Raw genomic sequence first — 21,392 nt, forward strand, 5'->3', positions numbered from 1 at the left:
GTTAATTTTTTAACTTTGAATTCACGTCCTTCTGCTGCACAAAGCTTGTCTGAAGATTGCTCTCTTGGTGACGACGCTCAGCCTGTGCTGAACAGACTTTAATCAAAAGCCAGGAGTTAGGAGGGGAAGTGGTTTTGGCTAACAGGCAAACTAGACACCATATTTGTGCGATCTTAGCCTATTTGATCTCAAGTATTAGAAATACTGGAATGAGAGAGAATCAGACTAAAGCAACCTCGTGGCCTGAACGAGCTTGTGAGAAGCCAACAGGCAACTTTGTGTTTCCTTTTCTGGGTATTTGCAAAAGCAGCAAAGCAGCCTGAATGCACTTCATAAACCACCTCAGCGCTCACTTTTACCAATTCATTTGCAGAGCTGCGGCTTGATTGTTCTTTTTCATCTTTGTTTCCCCACTCCAAGGGCCAGACTCCAACAGCTACGTGAGCGAGATAAGTCTGCAGGTTCCAAGCCAGTCGGAACTGCGCCAGAAACTCTCTTCCCTGTCCTCCACCTGCACTGATTCTGCCAGCCAGGACGCCAGCGAAGGGGAGTCCCCGGTCGTTCAGTCTGATGAAGAGGAGGTTCAAGTGGACACTGCTCTCGCCGCCGTAGCGACCGAGGGAAAGGGCGCTTCGGACGGCAGCGATGAAAGTGACTCTCAGGCTCTCTGAGTCTGGCCACCATATCCTTTCAGAATGACTTTGGAATGAGTGCACAATGAATGAAGAGCTTGCCTGTGTAAGAGTTTGCTAATCAAGCGAGACAGCCACATCTTTTTACTAGTAATACAAGATTTTTACCAGATTGCCAGTCGTGCAGAGGTTGGCTTTTAAAAAAAAATTGCCTAAAGCACACACACTTTAACAGTAGTCTCGGGGCTCAGGGGAGTAGTACAACTTTTGTATATACTATGTATAAAAGAACTAAAGGGGGAAGATAAGTCTCTTTGACCACTAATGTTTAAACAATCGATTGGAAATACTTAGCGTTGATGTGTAGTACTGAACCCAAATTGTTCCTTGCATGTTTTCAACAGCTGCAATTGAAGATTTAGGCTCCAACCAAAGTGAAAAGTTCTTTTCTACTCTTGACTGTCTGCCTCCTACCTTTGTCTCTAAATGCAGCAGTGGCCACTCTCTTGCACTTCTCATTCAGGACCAACTTAGTTATTGTAGGTGTTAAGGAAAAATCTTAAAAAAAAAAAAAAAAAGGAAGAGGAGAAATACATATGGAAGTGTTGTGCTCCTCAAGGAGCAGGTATCTTAGCACTGTATAAACGTACTCCTCTCTTGAGATGAAATAAAGTATTTCTATCCCAACCACGTCTTCTACTTGATTATCCAAATACTTTCTGCATGATAGTGAACAGAGGAGATGAATTCAGCGATTAGAAAAACTGCTGACTTATTTTGAGCACCACTGTAATTAACTTCTTCCACAGTAACTTGGTTTTGATGGCGCTGATGGTAAGACAGCAACTTAGGGAAATAAACCAGAGTACCGCAGGAATTAAGCGCACACATTTTACAGAGGTTGGAGCTCCCGGGCCTCGCCTCGCCTTGCCTCCCGCGGCGTTTCTGGTCTGTAGCCACCTTGTTGCTTCTGGAACACAGAGGTCTGAACCTAACAGCTGTTTCTTGTCGAGTCTCGCCCTCTGTCTGCAGGGAGCTGCTCCACCTCCAGAAGGCTTCGGGCTCCCGCTCGTCATGCGCCGAGGAGAGGGATGCGATCGGAAAGAGCGTGAGTAAAAGGATGAGTTGGGAGTAGAGCCCATCCAGCGAGGAGCCCCGGCACCACTTATGGGTGGGAATGAGGTTTCTCCCACTGTCAGCCAGGTGGGAAGCGGCCACTTCCCTTAGGGATACACTGCTCACCCTGGGAAACGCCAGCTAGGAGCCTACCTGCAGCGAGGCATCTACTATTTAAGAGTTGAGGTGTGGAAAGATGCCTTTCTTTCCTGAAAGAGTTTCCTTTACTCCCTCGCTTTCCAGAAGACAGACAAAATGTCCAAAAAAGTTTTGTTTTTTTATTAAACCTTGTAGTACAAACCTGGAAAGTAAACAAAAAACTGGCAATAAACAACATGAAGTCTTTCCTTACAAGGAAAGAGAGCAGAGCAGCGCTAATAAATTAAATGTCAAACTGTAAGCCATAGTCAGAAGTTTACTGTCAAGAGGGAAAAGTACACAGCAAGGCCATAAAAACCAGACAACCACATTTGAAAACACTTGACTCTGTTTATGTTATTGTTAAATATTCCAAAACAGTTCAGTCTTCTGCAACAACAACCAACAAATTGTATTATAGGACTTTCCTGACAGTCACCACTGGCAAGCTCAGTGCAATATGGGTAGCTACGGTATTGTTGAATTCAATTACGAAACAAAACAGTTTGTGAAAACATCTTCCCTTTTTTATTCCACACATACTGTACACACAACCAGAAAAGGGCAACAGCTACTCCATTATTATTTTTCGTTGTTGTTCAGTGATGTAAGCAGCACTTATAAATGTTACAAGAAAAACCCTGTAAGCATCCAATCCATCCGATGAAGAAAGTGAAACGTAAGGCTTTTCTTCATCTTGTCTCCTCGCCGTCCCTCCCCCCACCCCAAGAAAAGGCTCAAGTATTTAAAAAAATTTACAGGCATATGTACAAAAGGTGTGATTTTTTTTCTTTTTTTTTTTTTTGTTACAACATGAAGAGAAAAATAGACAAGATGAAAGCAAACGCATTTTCACATTCAAAAGAAAAAAAAAAAAATGCAGACCTGCTAGTGGCTCTAAAAAGTGATCGGATAATGGAACAAATTCCCAAACAAAAATTAATGCTCGACGGTGTAAGGTGTGGAAAAACAGCAGTGGAATGGAAATGGAATGTTAGAAAGATTGCACGTCTATGACAAAGAAGCACTTATGGCTTCAATCACTTTTTTTTTTCTTTTTTCTTTTTTTTTTTTTAAAGGATGCTATTGAAGGGTTTTTGATAAAGTAGCCAACAGCACCAAAAAAAACAGAATGGATTTCCTAATGAAATCAGGCACAGTTTTCCCTCACGTGACTCCTCAAGGCAGGCAGTCTTTTTCCTTCTCTCTTTTTTTTTTTTTTTTATTTTTTCTTTTTTATTTTTTCCCCCTCAAAACAGATGCATAGTGATGTGCTGGTAAAAGAGAACATACTCCAAATCTCCTCCTTTTGCCTACAGTTAGGAAACAAAGTCCAGCTTCAGCTGCCATAACCTCCCAAAGAAAGTGTGTAGTCTCCAATTTAAAAAATTACAAAACTCATCTTGTCGTGACAGAATAAAAGACAGCCAAAGTAAAGCAATTTCTTTCAAGTTTTGTCTCCTATCCCTTTTCTCTCTAGAAAAATCTGCTCACATGACTGGAGAACAAATTATAAAACACATCAAACTTTAACCTATTCAAAAATGGGTTAAAAGCCTTTTTTTTTTCACAGTTACCAAAAAGGCTTTTTATTTTTATTTTTTTTCAGCCATAGGGACAATACAAATTAATATTTTATCAGCCCCCTGCCATTTGTAAAACAGTGAACATACGGCAGTTTAAAAAAATCTGACTGCTGTATCTATCTATCCTAAAGTACAAAAAAAAAAAAAAATTCAACAGTTTAATGCTAAAACAAAATTTAGTTCTCTAAAACCAGAAGAAAAAAATCTTCTTCAGAGCTAGTGCAAAGACAGCTTGTATTCTACAGCAAGTACTCCGAACTATGGTATAATAATTACAAAAAATATATATAAATCGACAAAATGAGAGTGTTGGCATCTTCAGGATTAACTTGAAGCACTTTTGGATGAACTGCAGGATGAAAGCCTAGATGATGGCACGTCGACTGTCGCTCTCTTGCGAGGTCCTCTTTTTGGTGTGGGCTTGCTGATACAGTTCTCAATGCTGCCGTTTTTACCAGATACTTTTCCACAGATCTGATTGACTAGACTGATGATTTGTTCCTGTTCAAGAAATGAGAGGGGAAGAAAAAAAAAAAAACCAAAACACAAATCAGCATCTTTCTTTTCCGGTCCCTTCTGGTGCAGAGAGACGTACACGTGCTGCCCCATGGACTGCAAGTGGCGAGAAAGGGCAAGAAACTCTACTTATTTGTCAAGTACCCCTATTTCAGGGCCAAGCTTTTGGTAACTGGTACGAGGTGTTCTACAGAGTAACTCGTGTGCTCAAGTTTCCCCACTTGCAGCTCAACAGACAGGATTCAGCTGCAGAATTAGTCTAAAGAGCTCTCAAATTTAGCGGGAAGATGCTGCCTTTTCCTGGGGGGAGTGCTGTCGGGGGCTGTTGGGTCGCTGCCTTTCAGGATCTCGCTAGGATCTCTGTGGGTCCAGGTGCTCGGCCCTGGGGCACAGCGAGGCCTTCAGGCCAGGGCCCTGTGAGGAGCGAGGGCCGAGAGGCCTCGGGCCGCACGGGCCGCACGGCTGCGTTGCTGCATTTCACCGCATTAAGGTCTGCGGTGTGCCAAAATTTTCTTTGAACTGGCTGTACTAACCTGTTAAGAATTTTCACAAGTTATTTTTGTGCAACATTGAAACAATCTTTTAATGAAATATATCCAGCAGTTAAATACATCTAATAGGCGGCCTTTGACATGCAGGCACCCATTTAGCTTCTTTCAGAGGTAGAAACTTAATGCCAGCTTTTTCAGGCATTAAAAAGAAAAAATCCAGGAATGAAAGGAGAGGGGTTTTTTGACTTTCTCAAATCTGCCTAATTCATCCACTTGGTGCTAGCAGAAAGTAACTACTGCATGTGATTCTAATGAAAAGAGTTTGAAAAGCTCAGCAGAATTAGCAGTTCTGAGTGAGCACAGGAATTAGGAGCTGAATCATCTCAAGCACAGCAGAAACATTGGTATTTCTGAGATGAAATCTCCTAAACTCTTCTTTATCACATTACAAAGTCCATCTTATGTGTCTGGCCTCCCTAGCCTCTGCCTGGTTGCAACCTACAGCACAGAGTCTGCAACTGAAAACAGAAATCAGAGTAGCAAGACCTTGCCCGGGCTCAGTGTGACCTTTCTGTCTTGCCCTGGCTCTGCGCCGCTGCTTTGGGAGCTGCGAGACACCTGCCTCCAACTGTGACCAGTATCATCCCGTACCGGCAGTATCATCGAGTACTGATCGTGAAGAGCTGCCTGTGTAAATTCTGTCACTGCTTCACTAGCCACAGCTGGGCGAACAGTAAAAGACTCCCTCTTCCCTTCTCCCCATCTCTCTCTGTTGCATCCCACGATGGTTTTCCACAGGCCAGGAGCAGCTAGACACACAGAGGGCATCACTTGAGGGCACTGCAGCCCCGAGTCGCTGCTGGACCGCACTCCTGTACCGCTGCACAGGAGTGCCCGGAGGAGCCTTGGGCCGCTCTGCGGGGTGTCAGGGTGCTGCTACCCCGACCAAGCCACCGAAGCCCACCTTAATGACGTGCAGCGTCCCACGGCGCTCAAGGGCTTCCCCCTTTCCTAACACCTGATCACACACTTTATTCTTTGGGTGTCACCTTTGCCATCCTGCTTCCCTCCCCATGTTTAAAATATCATATTAGAGACCTTCTTCCCACACGGAAAAGAAAGAAGAAAGGAGCAGAGAGAGCAAGCTGCCTCCCGAGGCCCCGCGCTGGCGCTGCCCGAGCTGCCTCCGCCGCGTGGCACAGACCTCATCGTAGCGATACATCATCTTCAGGCCCCGACAAGACTTCTGTTTCTCCACATGCCGCAGGGCACACTCCAAGCAGAAGACAACGTTCTCATTCTCCTGAACGACCTACCACAAACAAAAGAAAAAAATGGTCAGTAAACTCCAAATCAGAATCATAGAACCCTTAAGGTTGGAAGAGACCTCTAGAGGTCATCTAGTCCAACCCCCAAATTAAGAGTTCTAATTCAGTGACAGCATCCAGAACGGGCCAAAGAGCAGAAAGTGCATGTCCCTTTGGAAATGCTAATGCTGGCACATAATGATTAATGAAGAAAAAAACTCCCCATGATGAGGAATAAATCCAGATAAAGATACGTGTATAAAGCTTTATGAGTATGTAACATAGCTAGAGATCCCTTGGCAGCAGTAGGTGACTTCAAACGCTGTCTTCAACAAGGACAAAAGCAGCAGCTCGGCCGCAGGATTTTTTAGCTACTGCATCATTCAAGAGAGGCCACATTTGCTCATTTAGGCAGATGCCAAACCTGCAAGTTCAGCATAGGAGCTGACAAACACGTTGACTTTTTGCCCCTCATTACTCTTAAAATTGATAAGGAAAAAAAAAGTGCATTTACATACCACCACCGTCTACAGAGCAAGTTGATGCACAATTAGGATTATTTCCCCCCCCATTTTTAACATTACTTCAGATTAATGCTGCTCAAACGTGTCTTAGCTGCTCACTAGTCTAAAGACTTGTCTAAACTCAGTGTACTCCAGCCTGGGGAGGGCAACAGCTCCATTTCACTAATGGGAACACTGAAATTCCATCAAAAAAACCTTAATGCCTATAATCAAAAATCCAAACATAGCAAAAAACAGAGTACAAACTCTCACACAAACTGTAGCATATTTATGTAAAATGTTCATTCTCAGAAGTGGCTGCTTCAAAAGGTTGTGGGAGGTTGCTCCTGTATTTTAATGAAACTGCTGTTCCCCTAACCCCGTTCTGCATGCAGCAAAACCCCCCAAACCTGTTGCCACAGTGGGCAGCAGGGCCTCGCAGGAGAGCAGGCAGCCACCCCAGGCAGGCAGGACCCTCCGGCCAGCGGTTCCCTCCAGCGCGCGCAGCCCAGGCCACCACGAGCCCGGAGGCGGCAGGACACAGGGACAGCGCCGGACTCCTCTTACCATGGACAGGTAGCAGAGGTGCTGGCAAATCTGGCAGCGCCGCTCCGACGTTTCCAGCTGCAGCCACTTGCGAGGCTTCTTCTTGCCGTCCGTGGCGGCGCTGCTGCTGTCGTGGCTGCCGTAGCGCGCCGAGGAGTGCAGGCCGGCCTCGTAGAGCTGCCGCCGCTGCCTCAGCTCCGTGTCCCTGCGAACGGGGCACACCGTCACGGGGCGGCCTCCCCGCAGAGCCCGCCGCCGCGGGCCTCTCCGCGGGCCTCGCGAGGCGCAGCGGAGCCGCCGCTGTTCCCGGCGCGCCGGCAGCACCGCCCGGCGCCATCCGACCGGCACGGCCTCTTGAGGCCCTGCGGTGACCGCTGGCTCTCGAAGGGCTCCACAGAGACCTGGGCGCTGCAGACCCCGTCCGGGAGGACCAGGGGTGCGCGGGGCCAGGCGAGAGCCGGGGCACGGGGCTCAGGTGGCCGCTGTTGCTGACGGTGCCAAGAGCCGCCTCGAGGAGCCGCAGGAGGAGTCGCTGCGCTCGGGAGCGACTTGGCCACCTTCAGCAGAAGGGAGATGCGCCAGGGAGCTGCGGCGCAGAGGTGCTGGAGGCAGGAAAGGGAGCAGGGCAAGCGGCTGCGCCCACACACCAAGGCCCAGGGGAACACAACGATGCTGCTGCAGGACAAGGAGTGAGCCCGCAGCCACCGTCCCGCCCCGGTCTGCCCCATGGACGGCAGCTCTGCTGCAATACGCAGCGCTGGGGGGGCGCAGGCTGCGAGGGGGGCACGTGGAAGGGCTGAATCACCCCCGGCACCAGACACAGCTCGAGGCGGGCGCGGAGCCAGGCTAAGCGCACGGCAGGGACAAACCCAGCAGCAAAGGCAGCAGAAGACACAGAACAAACAAGCAAAACAAAACAAAATTATACGAAACACTGTCCCACTTTGGTTGTTTTTTCCAGATTTTGCTTTTTGGTGGGGGGGATTTTGTTTTACGTAACAAGTCCCAGGAAGGACTGACATCCTCCAGAGAATTCCAATGTAAACATCTGAGTGAGTTTGAGAACCACTCTGAGAGCGGTCGAGGGGATGCTCTTACAGCAAGCACCACCATTTCTGTTCCACCTTTCGCACTTGCAGACTTTTCCTCTTCAAGGAAAAGAAAAATAAAGCACGTGACAGTGGCCATTCCCAGGGGTGAGCCAGCTGCGGGTAAAGCAGCCTGCACACCTGCCGGGGGGCTTCTCTTTGCATTTCTCTCTCAACACTACAACAACACAAGGGCTGCTTCCCCCTCAGTATGTCACTGGGAATTTCCCAAAGAGCCATGCTAGTTAGTTAAATACAGTTTTGTAGATTCCATTCATCAAAACTCTCTTGGCATCTCGAGTACCAGTTGTCACAAACTCGAAAGATAGGTAGCAACTACATGGTAGGGAACAAAAGAGAAGATCATTACACAGGAAGCCAGGCAACATTATATTTGCTTTCTTTTCTTTAACCTATCTTTAGTCCTAAACATGTTTCCTTCATCACTGTGGAGAGAAAAAGGAATTTAAGGTTTTTATCCTTATGAAGTGTTAATGCAAGGTGCGTTACCAGCCGTATCTAAGCTGCTCATTTGTCCATTTTTAAGAAAAAGACAACTTCTCTATGTTAAGAAAATACATTCTACAACCGTACTATCAAGTTCTTGATGCCAAAGACAAGAGTTCCTGTCTCAAAACCCAAGACTGGCATGGAGTCACAGCGGCTACCGGTGCCAAGAGTTAAAGGCATTGCATCCCTGGACACCACACAGCGCACGTAACGCCTCAGGAAATCGTGACTCTCGGCACCAAAACGCAACCAAATGCAAGACTTGGTGGTGCCGGAAGCGTGGAATTGTTCGAGCAAGACATCCTGACCACGGGCACTCACACATCCTACACAGGCAAGGAAAGGCCTTCTTCCACGCGTGGCTGTTTCCAAACGCGCTTGCTGGCCTTGGGCTTGGTTAGTGGCTGCAAGATGTGGCTCTCAAGCTGTTACTTACGTTACCCACCTCCAGAGTCTGTCAATGAAAAGAAAACAGGTAGAATGAGCCCCCAATTCGTTACCTGAGCTCTCCAAGAAGTGACGAGATCGTACTCAGAGTCGGTCCATTTTCCTTTTTTGCTTCTGCTGTTGCAATCTGATAAAGCAACTTTTCCATTGAAAATGGTTTGGCTATACGTCGTCTCTTCATTTCCTGGGACAGAAATTTCCCTATTAGTTCGTGAGCAATTTTGAAATAAAAATTAGCTACAAAGAATTCTGCAGAGCACCAAACTCATCTTCTAAAGTACTCAAAACCACTATATAGTCTATAGTCCAAATTCTTATAATATATATTATAAATTATGCTCCTGACATTTAGAATCCTAGTTTCACACTGAAATCAATTCTAGTTAGAAATCAGTCCTTCCAGTGGTAAGTCAGGTGCCCAAAAGTTTTATTTGGACTAAGAATGACGATTTTCTGCGTGTGCTTTAGAATAAGCAATGCCAGAGAACAAAACTCTAAAATTTAGGACAGACTAAGCCCAATACCTGCCACCAGACAGTTCCTATGAAGCACTTTCTGTAAGAATATCGTAGTGTCTCTTATATCTAGCGATGTTTTCTTCCAAGTTGACACAAAAGGATATACAATTGAGAGCATTTATACTATTTTTATATATATATATATATATATATATGTAATTAACCTTTTCTTAATTGTCTTTGCTTTCAAATTTAATGCAGAGAAGAGCTAGGCAAAATCTACATATACAAATTAAGTGAAATAAAACTGTATTCAACTATTACCACATCTCAGGTATCTTTACCCTCCTCGTTTTTTTAAGGAAACAAACTCTGACTCCGTTGGTGCAAATGTCGCCATTTGATGAGGTGCAAGCATCAGCAACAAAGGGTCAAAGCCCACCAGAGATGATAAGAAAGAGACAGGAAAAAGGAGGTCCCAAGTGTAGGTTAGTATGTGGTCCACTAAAGTGGAGAAACCAACACCTAGCTCGAAATTCCCTCCCCCAGGAATCACTTTTTCCTGTTGTGGACAATAACCTTATCGCTTAAATTCAACAACAGGTTACTTTAACTCTTCACTAGCCATCTAGATCTGTTCTCAGCTGGGTGAGGGCTAGGACTGCTGGCATTCTGTGTGTTTTGAGGCAAGGAAGATGTAACAGCTTCTCAAGAGACAGAAACAACAGCTAGTGACACTGACAGACCGGAGGGAAAAAGAGACAATGGGCAAAAGAAAATGAAGAGTTTCAATTTTCTCCATTTTTGCTTTCCCAATTCCCTCTCGGCGTAAACTTTTGAAGGGATCTCTTTCCTTCCAGCAACGAGGACCTGGGATGTTTTTGGCAACTAGGCCTCCGCAGTAATTCCATGTAGGCAAATTCTTTGGTTCGCTTTGGAGCTGGCAGAGTCGGGCGCTTCCCCGTGCCTGGTTTGCAGCTGATGCAGTCCCAGGGTTTCCTAACTGGCTGTTAACACTGGGCCGTGACCTGCTGGTGCCGTCTGGGCTGGGGTTAAGCCCGCAAAATACTTGCTCATCAGAAACAAAGGCATGGTGTAAAATGTATCTATAACCTATTTATTTGTTTATTTATCCTCATCTCTATCTCCAGTTGCACGCTCTTGGTACTTCTCTTATCCTAAACAATAAAGGGTTGTTCATCACTTTTAATAGCACAGACTGCGTGGGTTGAAGTGATGACTCAATAAATGCAGTAACATCACATAGTGACCTCTACAGACGAAAAAAAAAAAATTGAGAGAGGTTCACAGGTAAGAAAAATGTTTTTTGGAGTCATTTTTCTGTGCTACAAGCCGCTTGGGGCTGGATCAGCTGCACGCCGGGAACGCGGCACGAAGGTCTCTCATTGATAATTTCAGTCGCTCTTTACTATGACATCAGGCAACGTTAATGTCACAGCGAGGATCTCCCGGCCACTCGCGGCGTGGCCTTTCTGTCTTACACACGTTGCCCTCAGACATCAGTGGTTCTCTCCTACTTAATGCAGTGTTTGAAGTGTTCAAATCATGGAGATGAGAACAATTTACACACGGTCATTATGACTTTTTTGTTTGGTTTATTTTCTATGTCCCTTAATTTCTAACATTAACTCCTTTTAAATCTCTACAGCGTGCCTGGCTGTTAACTTCGTAGGATTGTCTATTACAATTCAAAGACAAGTGAGTTTCTCTGAGTGCCAAGAGCTAGTGTAGAGCCCATCACAACGTCTGGATTATTTTTTACTCACATGTGACTCATTTAAAATTTTCAACTCTGAATTTCAGGTGCCCTTTTAACACTGGGATCGCTCAGTATCATTAGATCTTTCTGTAACATCTTACAGCTTTAACTATTGCTGCCATTAATATCGTCACTCTGAAGGCTTCACATTGCTTTTCACTTCCTTATCTAGGTTACGCTGAACCTTACCGGTCTTAGCACAAATTCCTGAGGAGCACAGCAAGAGATTTCTCTCCATTACAAAAACTGACCATTTGTTCCTACCCTCTGCAAATCCTCAAATACTCTTTTTTCATGTAAGAACCTTCCCTCTCGGCCCACGGCAAGTTCATTTCCCCCAGAGCCTTGCAGAAACCTCACGGAAATGGCAGCTACGTCTCTTTTGTCCACGCACGCTTCAAAAAGGCTTGTGGGGCACGACCCCGCGACAAAAGCCACGTTGGTTCCGTTCTTTTTAGTATATCCTTCTGTTCTCCTTCTTTGACATAGCCTTCTTCGGGGCAGGACGGGGTGGCCTTTAGCAAGTTATTCTTCAAAACCTTTTTGCTTTGGGCTTCTTTGCATTTTCACTGTTTGGCTACATAAGGGATTTTTTTTGCCTTTATATTAGCCCATTTTAGCAGGGTTTTGTCCTTTTCATTTTCTTTTCTGCTTGGCAGAGTGCAGTGCCCTAACAGGGCACCTTTGAGCCCTTCCTAGGCGCACGCGGCCGCTCCAGCCTTCCCGCGGCTCTTCCGCCCACGCCGCTCCGCGGAGGCCGTGCACGGAGCGCGCTCCTAACGCAGACCAACCCTATGGAGGGCTCGGCCTAGCCAAGCGCGTGCTCCAAGCACCGCAGCGCTGCCCAACACCGAGCCTTCCTCCACCTCTCCTACCTCTCGTTTTGCTCCTGTATCACCGTGCCTGCTCAGCATCTTCTTTCTGCCAAGCTCATGGCAGGTCCTGTGCTACCAAGTCCTTTAACGCCAGACATCCCATCTTTTCTTTTCCTCCCAATTTCTAGAATCTGCAGACAGTGTGCATTACTTTAGCTCAGTGTGCTGCTGTCCTGTTACCCAAGTGAGCTTCGTCTAACCTGCCCAGAGCTTTACTTGAGAACAGGGAGCGACTCCGTGGGCGCTGCAGACGTGTGCTCTGCCACAGCCCTGAGCCTCCTCCCCACCTTCAGTCTGAAATCTCAAGGGGTGGTTTTTCCAAGTGCCATCAATCTGGTCCAACGCGTGGTAGAGGTGAAGCCTGCCTGTCCCTGTTATTCCAGCAATTACTTCAGTTCCTTATGAACTTGAATCAATTCCATTTTAGATGCAGAATTTTGTATTTTCATATACTGAAGATTGAGCAGTCGTTCAACACGCAAAGTGAACAATGCTGTTTAGTAACAAAACGAGAGTCACTGTGAAAAAGGAGTCACGGCATCACAGGATGAGGCCAAAGCCAACACCTCTAAGAGCTGCCCAGACCGAAGGACAGCAAGATCCAGCTGCTGCTCACAGAGTTCCTCAACAGGCTGGAAGGGGCATCTTGCTGCTCACACAGAACTTCCAACCATCTCTGAGAAGCCCAATCGCAGCCAGTCCTTCCAAATGCCCAAGTGCCCGGCCAAAGGAACCAAGAATTGCCAAAATTTAGCAGAAATTCCAGGATATAGAGGGTGAGGGGAAAGAAAGAAGGAAGGAAACAGAAGAAAAACGGTGTAGATGTTTCCAGTGATCTTTTGAGATAAACACATATTTGTAGATCTTGTAAAGTTTTAAATACTGTGACTTGCATTTCCACGGTAGGCTATGACAGGTGAGAATCTGCGGATTTTCAGGCAGGTTTTATTTACCCAGTGCAAATCTCTTAAAGTTAATCAAAAGAAACTGTTCTGCAGAATTTGAGGCACCAAGAAGAATTTTTTAATTGCTGCATAGTCATTTCCGTCTCTTACAAGAGTGGCATTTTCACAATATCAAACAAGTGTTTAGCAGAGCAATAAATACAGCACAGGGGTTAATATAGCTGTGAACCTTCAGACACAAAAGGTTAGTTCAGGATTCTCATCCCTTACCCACACACATATACAATTCCCACCTTCCCCCAAAATAAATCTGTAATAAAATAACCCTTTATTTGGAACCAAGTTCATGTACAATTACTATAACCAGGCAGGAAGAATTCCATCACCTCTAAAGAACCAAAACCTAGATGTGGACACGTTGTATTCATTATTACTAACCACTTGATCTGAAGCTGTAAATTGTAATTTACTCCTGGCTTGGCTAGGAAACACTACCAGAACAGTGTCTGCAGCCCGTAACTTCAGTGTATTTCAGGAGAATGGGGGCATGGTTATTCCCAGATATTCCTTTTCCAAGAACGTAGAGAACAAATCATCTATTGGTTTCTGCATCAGGTAACAGTGTGAAAAGGGAGCAAGAACTTTGTTTAATTTACACCTTACCACAATATGGGCTGGAATCTAAGAGTTCAATTAAAACTGAAACTGCCCTGAGGAGCAGCTTATCCTGAACGGAGGGGCCAAGACGGGCACCACGGCTGGGAATATCGGCTGACCCGGCCTATCGCAGAGGCTCAACAAGCACAGTTATCCACACAATGATACCTGAGGTTCTAATGCTTCTAGAAAACATCGTCTAAAAAAAAAAAATTTAGCAAGCTTATTATGAGATACTGTCACTAGGGATTTGGGAACGCTTCCTCGCAAGCTGTTCTGCAGGCATAACAACCTTCTGAATTTTTCAAATATACAGAAGTTTTTGCTTTTGAATTATTAATGCATTCCTCTGAAAACCCGACATCATCTTATGCCTTGCAGAGTTTTGGGTTTTTCCCCTCCCTTTTTTGTTTCCTTATTTAATATTTTATAACAACAGACATGGCTGAACTAGTCTCACAATGCTAGCAATCCTGGAACGTCTGTTTTGCTGTCGTTTTAGACGGCAGGGCAGTGAATCCATTGTAAACTCCTTTTCTCAACTTACCTTGGCAGTTTTAAAACCCATACTTGTCCACTGGGTGGTAGCAAAGTGCACTGTTTCAGAAACACTATAGCCACAACACACTTTAGACACAAAGGATCCAGGAAAACAGACGACAAACTGCCCGCTCTGCTGTACAGTACGGTGCACCCTGATCCCCTCCTTACACAAGATTTCTGGGGAGATCTAGAAAGACATAAAAGCAAAAAAAAAAAAAAAAAAAAGGAGAACTTTCTTTTACAATTCGCCCCCCTTTCCTTTGCCTTTTCCTTGCTCTGCACTGCCACATCCTACTTGTTCCAGAGAAAAGCTGTGCTCTACTGATAGCTCTGCTCCGTTCGCTTCCCTCTTGCACAAGCCGGAGCCCCACTGCCACGTTCGGTTTGAAGTGAGAATTACACAAGTGGCTCTTTTGCAAACACGAGTTGAAACTCTCACTTGCCAAGCAATCTCAAACGCAAGGAATCAAAACAATACCATCTGCAAGCAGAGTAACTTCCATTTTAATGCCTGACACTTGAGGCCATTTGTTTTTCCTTGTAAATCTTTTCAGACAGACTTGTCATTAAATCCATTTTGCTTTTATGCATTTGCTAGAGATAGTGGAGGGACTTATTTTTGTTCTAGATTCCCAAAATTATTTTTAAATGCACTAAATGGAAACTGTTATCCATAAAATAGGCAAGGGAAACAAAGAAACTTTCAAATTCTTCCAAGTATTTGACTTCTCATCTCCATACTGGCATAAAATGCCATTCATGACAGGTGAATTGATTACAAAACACTCACTTTGTGAGGTTGAATACATCATGGGCAGTATTAAAAAATGGATATTCACTGCTCATGTTTACTTTTATTTCAGCATTTAAGCACCTTCTTAGAAGAATATCACGTGGGTAAATGCTGCTGCAAGTAGGAAGTGTCCAGATTCTATCAACAGCCTCTACGTTATTTTAATATCAGACAGAACCAAAATAGTTTTCCAAACAACCAACCTTCGCATTAGCTTTGGCATGTTAAATGGGAATACCCCTCTCCCAGTATTCACCTACCATGACATTACTTTCAAGCATTTCCAGCCCTGGAGTGCCATTGGCTTGCAGCAGGGTATGTACCACGTCATCAAGTTTGTTCTCCTCTGCAGCAGGAATGCAATACCTGGGGGGTTGTTGGAGGAAAAAGGGAAAGATTTACTGCAGAGTTAGTAACGAGCCTCCTCTGTGCAGAAACAGGCAAACCTGCCCAGGACACTGGTGAAAGGAAACACAGACTTTCCCACACTGCTCTTTTTGGCAAAACACCGACAGTTCACGGAAAGCCATTTGTTTAGACTCTGACGGTGCCACTAGGTGCCAAAGGCAATAAAATCCCCCCCAAAAAAAGAAATGAGAAAACTCATTGCTCTGTAGAATCAGAGTGGAAAAATAAGAGGCAGCACGATACGCACTGCAACGACACCAAAGCAGCTAACGGTGAGAGGCCTGCACCTTCTGAGCCCCAGCACGTGCACTCCCACCTTTAGCTTCCGAGAGGGGGCACGGGGTGCCACCAGGGCACGCTGCAAACGAGCAGGGCAGCCTGTGGGAAAACACGGAGCAGCTCCGGGATTGCCCAACACACCCTGAGGTGCAGCCACACAAGGGGCCCCTCTGCAACATCTCTTTCCTTGGCTTTTTACTCTGAGGCAAGCAAAAAGTCACCTCGGGATTTATCAAGGATCATCCCATTAAGAATTAACCCATTTGCCCCCACACCAGCCAACAAAGAGCTGCTGCTCCAAGCCTGGCACACAACAGGAGACACTGCATCGGGAAAGATTCTTAGGAGAGGATGAGGATGTGCAATTGTCTCGTGCTTTGCCCAGGCCTGCCCCGCAGCACGACGAAGCACTCTTGGTCTAAAAACCTCACAAGGACGTTGGCTTCTACTCTACGTGTTAACTCTGTTGCATGTGAGGAACACTGCGTGGTGCTGCTCCATGAATCTGCACGAGGCTTGTGTCCTAAAGAATATGTATTTACCGTCTGACCTACTGATGACAACTTTGCTTCATCTTTGCTGCTCTTCAAGCTGAAGGCCAGAAGAGATGATGATACCTGCTCGCACAGCTAACTGTTGCCCGGGTGTAAACACAGTGACCTCTTCTTACAAACACACTGACAATGACTAGGACCTTGCCAACAAATCTTTGGCCTATGGAAAGCTTAGGAGCAAGAACTTTATTCCGATCAGGATTAAATATCCGCAAGAATCTTATATGTCAGATACTTTGTAATATGTCTGTTGTTAATGGTGCCAGCTGCAGAAGAGCTGCACATGTGTAGAGGACAACTCTAATTACGCTAGAATAACAGATGTTAAATGATGATGAAAATATTCCACGTTCAAAGCCAGAATGGGGCAGCAGCTATTATTTTCTTTCAGAGTCAGAAAATAGCTGGAATAGGAAGAAGATTGTCCCTCAAACAGGACCTCACCAAGACAGCTCCAGGAGAAAGCATGAGAAGGATGTGTGAAGAGGAGAAGCAGAGCAGAAGCACTGGCACTAGCTGACCCGTGGCAGAATTGCCAGCAGCAGCCTGAAAGGCACAGGGATCATTTGCTACTAGGCCATATTTTGTCATTTCATTCACTTGCATTCCTTGGCATATCCATCAAAAATGGAAAATGAGCAGCCATTATAAGCTACCCAGCGTCAGGGAAAAGACAGCTTTGCTTCTCTCTTCAGTACTGGTTCTTCCAATGGGCACAGAGTATCCCTCAGAAGGGAAAGATGAGGTCACCGACTTCTTTCTACCCACCCTGCACAAAAACGAGTTCTCCTCTATAAACCTGAGAGATTAGAGTGTGACCTGGGCCATCCCCCGGTGAATGAAGTGCCATGGATTTAACACCACTGGGATTTGCTCCTTGGATGAGAAGAACTCGGGGGCTGGGTGGACTTGGCGAGACAGAGAGCAGCTTTGGTGCCCAGTGTCCTTCAGTGGAATTACTGGCACGGCTGTGAAATGCGACGTTCTCAGGGCTTCTCAGGTGTCCCGCCGGACGCAGAGTTACTAAATTCACCTTTCCTCAATAAAGCCAGGTATTTATGGCAATTTTATGGCTGCAACTAACACTACGAGCCTGACATTTCAGCCTGGCAGCCTTTTACAGGTAAGAGTAGTTTTGCTTCCTTTTTATGAGTTATTCCTGGTTAGCGTCCATGTTCCACCAAGGCAAGCCACAGAAGAACAACCAAAGCTACTGCCTGCTTATAGGCCATCTCCTCAAAGGGAGCATATGGCTTCTCTGGGCTGCTTCTGAGCTGGGAAGAACTTTGCTAGCCTTATTTGAGCCTTTTCAGATCCCAAAGGCTGGTGCCCAACATGAAGGAAGACCTCAGAACTTAATCACAACTCAATTAATCAGAACTGTTGAGCTTCTGTGTAGAACTAGCAATCCTGGAAGCCTAGATGAGCGTCACAGGAGACTCACTTAGGTTGAGGGCAACATAGTTTGTCAGCAATTTTTCCTCATCCTGTCTTACTAAAAAAAAAACAAACAAGAAAACCCAACCACATTCCTGACAAATGAAGGAGAGTGGCCATGAAAAGCCTCCAGGCTTGCAGTTTGTAGGTAAACTGCTGTAGGGGTTCACCTTCATACCTTAGTACATCACATAGACAACATTCCTATGACTGAAAACAGAGATGCTCCTGCAGAAACAGCGCGGGAGCAGCGTTTCCTAAGAGCTGCACACAAGAAAAACAACATTCCTTGTCCAAGAGGGCAACTGAACACGTTCAACACCCACACGGGAAGCCTAGGAAGGACCTTGAGCACATAGGTGACGCCAGTAACAGGAGACAAACCGCACAAATGAAAGAGTTTAAGAGTGTTCCCAAATGCTTTTGAATGCCGGGTCCTCTCCCAGTGTCCCTGGGTCCAGAACGCTGACGCTGGCGGTGGCCAAGGCACCGGCAGCAGCGGCGGGACTAACCCCGAAGGACACACAGGGTGGGCGAGCGAGGGGCGCTGCTCAAGAAGGACAGTTATATGGCTTATCATCTACTGGTCTCACTGATGATCCTCCTGGGCAACAACCTCCCTAGAGCAGGAATACGACAGAAGGGCATGTGACGTGCCAGCAGCATCTGCCTCCACTCGTTCTTCGGCCGGCTCTTGCCCCTCTGTTGCCATCCGACTCCTCCTCATCACCTCTGCAGTGCATACGCGTTGAATCTGGGAAGGATTCGCCACGTTCAAAACCATTTGCAAAGCTGAGTGTTAAGCCTATCTGCACAAAGCGGCTACGAAACGTGAAATGTGGCCAGCAAATAATTGGCTATGCCCATGTGTGCAAGGGGATGCTAAAGACAGACACATGTTTCCAAGATATTTTGGAGGATGAAAAGGAACGTTGCAACTGCTTAGTTAGAGCACGGTTCATCCTGTAGTAGGTGACAACACGGAGCTCAAGTGAACAGAAGTCTCTCTACTCTGTCAGCCTAAGGGAAGCCCACCTGGGATAGCCAGCATTTGGCTTCTGCTCCATGGAAACATTTGGAAGTGCAAATCCAGCATCCAGCAGAGTCAGTTTACTGCTAAATATCTCAGAAGAGAGTGTAGAAGATCTACTGAAAGGCTTCTTCCAGAGATAGGGGGTTTCATCACTTAGTTTGTATTACCTTGTCCCACAAAGACTGGACTTTTTGATGTAACTCCTTCAGGCAAGAAGTACTACACCCCTAGGAGTTGCATACATATAATACCAACCTCCAGGGAGCCACTGGGGTGAACACTAAGAAAGCGAAATGCAGGGATACGTACCATATGCAATCAGCACCAGTGTGTAAGTAGTCAATGTATGGAAGGTGATTTTGGTCTCGAGACCAGCATGAGGTAGAAAAGACCATGCCAATATTTAGCCAAGGAATTGTCACTCCTAAAACAGAGGGATTGAAAGTAAGTTTTGCATAATTACAGTTTCTATTTAAAAGTTACTTTCAGAGGTGATTTAGCTTGCAAATATTGACTTTCCCGTGAGTTGACCCTGAAATTTTTAAGTCTTTCTACCAGAGAAGAATGACTAAGAGATTTTATGAACTTTCTATTCATAAAACATCTCCCAGCAGATTACAGTGACTGTGTTCATTTTCTAGTAGCTGTAAAAAGAATAGTAATATCCATAATTCAAGCTTGATATCACCAATTAGAAAAGTGACTCCATGTTGTGAAGCCTACATGGGCAGGTGAACATGTAGCCTGCTTCTCAACTGGATGTCTCCAGGTTTAACATCCACACAAATACTGGATTTAGCTTTCATTTCTATGCGTACATCAAATGGCACAGCTGCAGCTGGAGCGCTCAGAAAGCTCTTTTAGAAAACTTGAGTGCTCCTTTGCCCACACAGTCTAGATTTGCTAAGTGAGGATTTCATAAACTCTGTCCTTCCCTGTCCTGAGCAGCAGAAAAAAAAAAAAAAAAGAAAAGAAAAAGAAAAAGAAAAACCTCAAAAACAAACAAACAAAAAAGGATCAGCAGAAGCAGTAGAGACCCCCTAGCAGCAACACAGCGGAGCACTGCAAGGACAAACGAGGCCTCCCAGGTATCTGGTCTCAACTATTCACTAATTCTCAATCTACTCACCTGTTTTCATACCTTCAAATAGCAGCTGCAAGAGCTGGGTCTATTCCAGGGGGTTGGAAAACAAAACCATCCTTTCCTGCATCTAGATGTAAATCTACATATATCTAGATACAAATCTAAAGGAAAAACTGCCCTTTCTAATGACAAACTGAGGGTAATCGGGAAATACTATCACAGACTCAACAGAGTGGTTGAGTTTCGAAGGGACCTCTAGAGATCATCTAGTCCAACCTTCCTGCTCCAGCAGGGACATCTAGAGCATGGGGCACAGGGCGGCATCCAGGCGGATTTGCAAGATCTCCAGAGACTCCACAGCCTCCCCTGGCAAACTCTTCCAGGGCTCTGTCACCCTCACAGTAAAGAAGCTCTTCCTCACATGCAGATGGAACTCTCTGTGTCTCAACTCGTACCCCTTGCCCCTTGTCCCATCACTGGCCACCTGTGAAAAATATCATCCCCATAAGAGACAGGGTAAACACGGCCGTGACCCAAGCTCGTCGGGTAGCCCTGTGGTGACAGACCCCGTGCACACCAGAGCATGGGGCTGGGGACAGCGAGAAGACTCCGAAACCGTCGCGTTTGCCGGGCTGCCAACAAGAGAGCAGAGAGACTTGCTTACCAGGCACAGCACCAAGGTGTCGCAGGATGGATCCCGTATTATTAGGAAGGACTGTGAGGTTCCACCCATGCCTGGACGGGATGACACGGATGCAGCGAGAGGTGAGCGCGGCGCTGCCGGCACCCACCGCCCGCCCGTATCCACCGAGGGCGCAGGCCGGGTGACCTCACCTTGAGAAGGGTTCCGATTTGCCCACGGGAAAGCCACTGCCGTGGGTGTTGGTATCGACTTTCCCGCAGTGCACTGCTACGTGGCAATCCTTCTGCTCCACGAGCCGCCAATACTCTTGCTACGGGGGGAGAGAACACGGACTGAGTTCGTGGAGAGAAGGGCCTCGCAGAGGATGTTAAGAGTAAAGTTATACTGAAATTAGCTAAGCCTCTAATTTCCAGCAGAAAACATTGCTTTAAAATAAGCATATACATATTTTGAAGTGAGTTGGGAAGACAGAATTTAGATGCCCCTGTTCCTGTGCTTCTGCACAAGGTGGACTAGCACTTCTCCTTTTGCTTCAGGTCATCCATACTTAAAGATGTTTGAAAAACCTATAATCAGTACCAGGTCTGTACAATAATTTACTTTCCTCACGCACCAGACATCCCCAAGCTGGCGACAGGACCCCTCCCGTGGTCAGCCCTGCCGAGCAAGGACATCTCCCGGCCCGCGCGCTGGCCTCACCTCTACTTCTGCTACGGAGGGCTCCTTCGTGAAGCACATGTTCATGATGTTCCTTGCTGTTCGGTAGAAGGTCGTTAGAGACACGGACCTACCCTGTGGATGCAGCAAGCAGAATCAGTACTTTGCTCCCCTCCCGGCTGCGCCTCCCTCCTTCCTTCTGTGCTGATCCCCAAAATGTGGGCAGGATAAAGAGTCTCCAAAACACATGTGGTTCTTAACGTTCAGTTCCCATCTGGGAAAACGTGTCAAGAGAAATCTAATCACAATAAATCTGTCTCAATGATTTGGTCCATCCAACCACTTAAAACTGATTGTCTGCAGAAAGCTGTTCTACCTACACTGTTGGGCATAGTGCAACCTTATG

The 21,392-nt window shown here is 46.1% G+C and overlaps 2 protein-coding genes across 5 annotated transcripts in view; one reads left to right on the forward strand and one right to left on the reverse strand.

Annotated features, from left to right (window-relative positions):
* The window catches only part of DTNBP1 (dystrobrevin binding protein 1), a 56,102-nt gene extending 54,892 nt beyond the window's left edge, over positions 1–1,210 (forward strand). For all 3 annotated transcript variants that reach the window (XM_026047054.1, XM_026047055.1, XM_026047056.1), the window contains one exon: positions 421–1,210. In XM_026047054.1, coding sequence (XP_025902839.1) covers positions 421–671 — 251 coding nt within the window. In that variant the 3' untranslated portion in view covers positions 672–1,210. The remainder of the gene's footprint in view (positions 1–420) is intronic.
* An 896-nt stretch (positions 1,211–2,106) lies between these two features.
* Positions 2,107–21,392, reverse strand: part of JARID2 (jumonji and AT-rich interaction domain containing 2) — a 191,899-nt gene continuing 172,613 nt past the window's right edge. Inside the window, exons 9-18 of one of the 2 annotated variants that reach the window (XM_026047068.1) lie at positions 21,029–21,121; positions 20,521–20,639; positions 20,351–20,421; positions 18,912–19,026; positions 15,152–15,257; positions 14,103–14,285; positions 8,934–9,064; positions 6,857–7,040; positions 5,684–5,791; positions 2,107–3,973 (exon numbers count right to left, since the gene is read on the reverse strand). In XM_026047068.1, coding sequence (XP_025902853.1) covers positions 3,797–3,973; positions 5,684–5,791; positions 6,857–7,040; positions 8,934–9,064; positions 14,103–14,285; positions 15,152–15,257; positions 18,912–19,026; positions 20,351–20,421; positions 20,521–20,639; positions 21,029–21,121 — 1,287 coding nt within the window. In that variant the 3' untranslated portion in view covers positions 2,107–3,796. The remainder of the gene's footprint in view (positions 3,974–5,683; positions 5,792–6,856; positions 7,041–8,933; positions 9,065–14,102; positions 14,286–15,151; positions 15,258–18,911; positions 19,027–20,350; positions 20,422–20,520; positions 20,640–21,028; positions 21,122–21,392) is intronic. The other variant, XM_026047069.1, reaches the window with a different exon arrangement.

The sequence above is a fragment of the Nothoprocta perdicaria genome, unplaced genomic scaffold (assembly GCF_003342845.1).
Source record: "Nothoprocta perdicaria isolate Ctin4 unplaced genomic scaffold, notPer1 scaffold_47, whole genome shotgun sequence".
Lineage (NCBI taxonomy): Eukaryota > Metazoa > Chordata > Aves > Tinamiformes > Tinamidae > Nothoprocta > Nothoprocta perdicaria.